This window comes from Tribolium madens, unplaced genomic scaffold (assembly GCF_015345945.1).
Source record: "Tribolium madens isolate multiple individuals breed KSU strain unplaced genomic scaffold, Tmad_KSU_1.1 Scaffold_3;HRSCAF=73;Tcas5.2_LG2, whole genome shotgun sequence".
In the NCBI taxonomy this organism is placed as follows: domain Eukaryota; kingdom Metazoa; phylum Arthropoda; class Insecta; order Coleoptera; family Tenebrionidae; genus Tribolium; species Tribolium madens.
Window position 1 is genome coordinate 13073138 of NW_025401006.1, and position 3171 is coordinate 13076308.

At 31.4% G+C, this 3171-nt stretch overlaps 1 protein-coding gene across 1 annotated transcript; it reads left to right on the forward strand.

The window, feature by feature from the left end:
* The first annotated feature begins 1023 nt into the window (after positions 1 to 1023).
* On the forward strand, positions 1024 to 1519 carry LOC123007724. The gene is made up of 2 exons (XM_044403141.1): positions 1024 to 1212; positions 1259 to 1519. Exons 1-2 carry the CDS (start codon positions 1024 to 1026, stop codon positions 1517 to 1519), a joined length of 450 nt encoding a protein of 149 aa, XP_044259076.1.
* Positions 1520 to 3171: the final 1652 nt, after the last annotated feature.

Here is a 3171-nt window from a genome sequence, read left to right on the forward strand (position 1 = left end):
ATTGGCGTCAATTAAACTGCAAAATTCGTAGTAGTTTTGAAGTTATAGTCGGATTTAAATTCTCGATATTTTTGACTTTATCAGAAATTTTCTCGATAACTATTCATCGTAGAGCACTGAAATTTTTAATATATGATATAAAATTCAATTTTCTATCCAACGGTACCAAATATAAGAGATTATCTCTAATAAGTCCGGAGTTATTGCCATTAAACCGCTCGGGGTGCCAAAAATCGACCAAAATCTCGACAAAAATCAAAAAAAATTTTATCTTTAAAATTGATCTATTTTACGTTTTTTACATTCCTAGGGGTCTTAAAGACTCAAATAAGTGCATAAAACGCCATTGGGTCAAGTTTCAAAAACTTTGAATTTTTTGAGTTTTTGAAGGAGAGCGCTAGTAAAATCGTAAAAATAGTCAATTTACCTTAAGTTGTAAAAACACTTGAAATATAGTTTTCTAGACGTAAAATTAGGCGCGTTTGAGATTTTGAGTAATAAGTTTAAGAATAAGGCCAGAAGCATAAGCACGAACCAATTCTGAACAAAAAATTAAAAATTTTTGATTCCTATGAAAAACTAGTAGGTACCTAAAAGTTTTGACAGTTTAAATAATTTGCAAAAGAAAGATTTAATATTGAGAGATAAAGTATTGAAAAATTTTCAACAATAATAATTAACAAGTAAAAATAAAGAATTACGATTTATTTGCTGTCGGTAATTATAAAAAATGAGTTTGTTTGTTACACAATTGCAAAGATGTGTAGCAAATTGGGATGATAATGTCAAGGTGTAGCTCTCGATTTTCCACTTGTTTTAAGTACCTCCCACTTGAATTTTTTCTTCCTTTTTCGTAGTGACCTTTTCATCTTTGAGACATTTAAGGTTTCAGATCGTATCTAATTCCGTCAAATGTTTACTTAATTTCCCCCGATTTTAATGAATAGCCGGTAACCGCCTTGATTAGAACCCAAATGACATTCACAATAATTGAACCAAATCATCGGCATTTCTAGGTCACTTATGATAAACGAACCTTTCCTTGTTCTCCACACCTCTAACAAAGATGAGCCCGCTGTTAGGATCACCTTGAAACCGAAATCCTTGCTCCCGAAATCGGATCCACCAGTTATTATATTGTATAAAAGCTCGCAATTTATTGCAGTTCATCACAAGAATCAGTGCTTCAAAGAGCGAAACATCATGAAACTGGTAAGTCTTTGGCCGTTTTAGCTCATCCACAAGTCGTGATTTTCAGTTAGCTTTGATGTTTGTGGTTTGGGGGGCGGTTGCCGACCGGTTAGAGAACGTGTATTTGCCCCCTGTTAGTGCGAAAACCGCCAGTGGTGGAGGGCTTTTAACTCCTCCGGATTTCAGCAGTCGCTCGTCTTACGTCCCTCCCGCGTCTGGACCCCTTTATAACGCACCATCTGGCAGGACTTATTCAGGGGGTGCACCTGTTGCTATACTTCGATTCGACAATGATAACGCTGGAGATGGAACCTACAGATTCGAGTGAGTCCTTTATTTCAGGTTTCAGGCAGGATTTGGCACAGCTGTGCGTTCCTGCTGAAACAGATGTTTTTCATCGAAAAATTGCCTTTCAACACGATAAATAATTTGACTTGTTTTTTATTTCGTCAATTTTTCAAACACTAAAATCAAAAAAGGTCTTGAATACATGTTTTTAATTTTTTCGATGTTTTTCGAAATTTTCGGCTACCTACTATCAGAGCGATTAAACGCCGATAACTTCAGAATTATTACTGCCACCGCTATACTTTTAAATTTCCCATTTCATTATAAAAATATATTTTCTCGTTTTCGAAAAAATCGTTAATTTGGGATAAAGGAGGCAAAATCAACAATAATGCAGTGTTTTTCTTTTGGTTTTTCTCTTTTGTCAAATGTATTTCACTAATTCTCACCCACGTCGCTTTGACATTAATAGTATATCAAATTTTTGTTTTGAGTAATAGTAAAATAGTGAAAAAAATTTGACAAAAGAGGAAAACCAAAAGAAAAACAAAAATAGTCGATAACTTCTAAAATCTAAACTATCAAGAATTTTGCGGTTTTCCCGACACCATTTGACTCCTTAGAACATTTTACGTTCTTATGGTACAAAATATTACCATTTGCCGAAATTCCCAATTTTTTTTTAAAGTGCAATAGTTTAATTTTTTTAACAGCTTTTTTTTCAGAAAGTATAACACCTAGAGCAAACATCTAAAAACCATTAGAATGCACTTTTTAAAAGTTGCTCTGGGTTGCGGTTCCGGGTACAAAAACATTTTTATTTTTACAATAAAAAAATCCATAATTCAAAAATTATTAGTTGTAGGTAAAAAGTTCACACAAGCAAATTCTCCATGTCATTTTAAAAAAATCAGATATTAAATTTTAGGTAAAATTAATTTTTAATTTTTCTCATTTTTTTTTTGATTTTGCTACCGGAGCGGTTAACCGCCAATAACTCCAGAATTATAACTGCTAGTCCATTTTTTTTAGTATCATTAAAAAAAAAATTCCACTCTTACAGAAAAAAAAAATAACTAATCGTTAAAAATAGGCAAAATCAATAAATTGTTCATAACTTCTAAACTATCAAGAATTTTTCAGTTTTCTGAAAAGTTGACTCTCCGAAACATTTTACATTTGCATAGTTTAAAATATTACCATTATCAAAATAAAATTAACAGAGTTTAATTTTTTTAGGAAAAAAACAATTAAAAGCGTTTTTCTCAGAAACCATAAAACCTAAAACAAAAATCTAAAAATCATCGGAATGCACTTTTTATTCTCAAATCAACGATAAAAACCCAAAGTCACTTTGAGTTAGGATTTTACATTTGTGTAGTTTAAAAACTGTCAAGCCAAAACTACCAAAAAATTTTTTTTGGGAAAAAAGTTCAAATTTTACAATTTTAAAAGTGTCTTTGGGTTATGATTCCGGGTACAGCAAGATTTTTGTATAGTTTAAAATATTACCATTGTCAAGCCAAAATTACCAAAATAATACAACGTTTTCTCTTATATACATTCACATTTTTTCAATAAAAAATTAGAAATGTTCAAATATAGTTGTTGATTTCTTAATTAGACATTGTCATAAAACAAAAATCAACTAAAAAGAGAGAACTCCGGAATTATTACTGGTACCCCTATATT

What these genes read in the sequence shown, in the direction of transcription:
- LOC123007724 (XM_044403141.1), top strand. Translation starts at nt 1,024, where the DNA reads ATGATAAACGAACCTTTCCTTGTTCTCCACACCTCTAACAAAGATGAG. An exon ending in AGCGAAACATCATGAAACTG is followed by an intron (nt 1,213 to 1,258) that starts GTAAGTCTTTGG and finishes CGTGATTTTCAG; the next exon opens with TTAGCTTTGATGTTTGTGGT.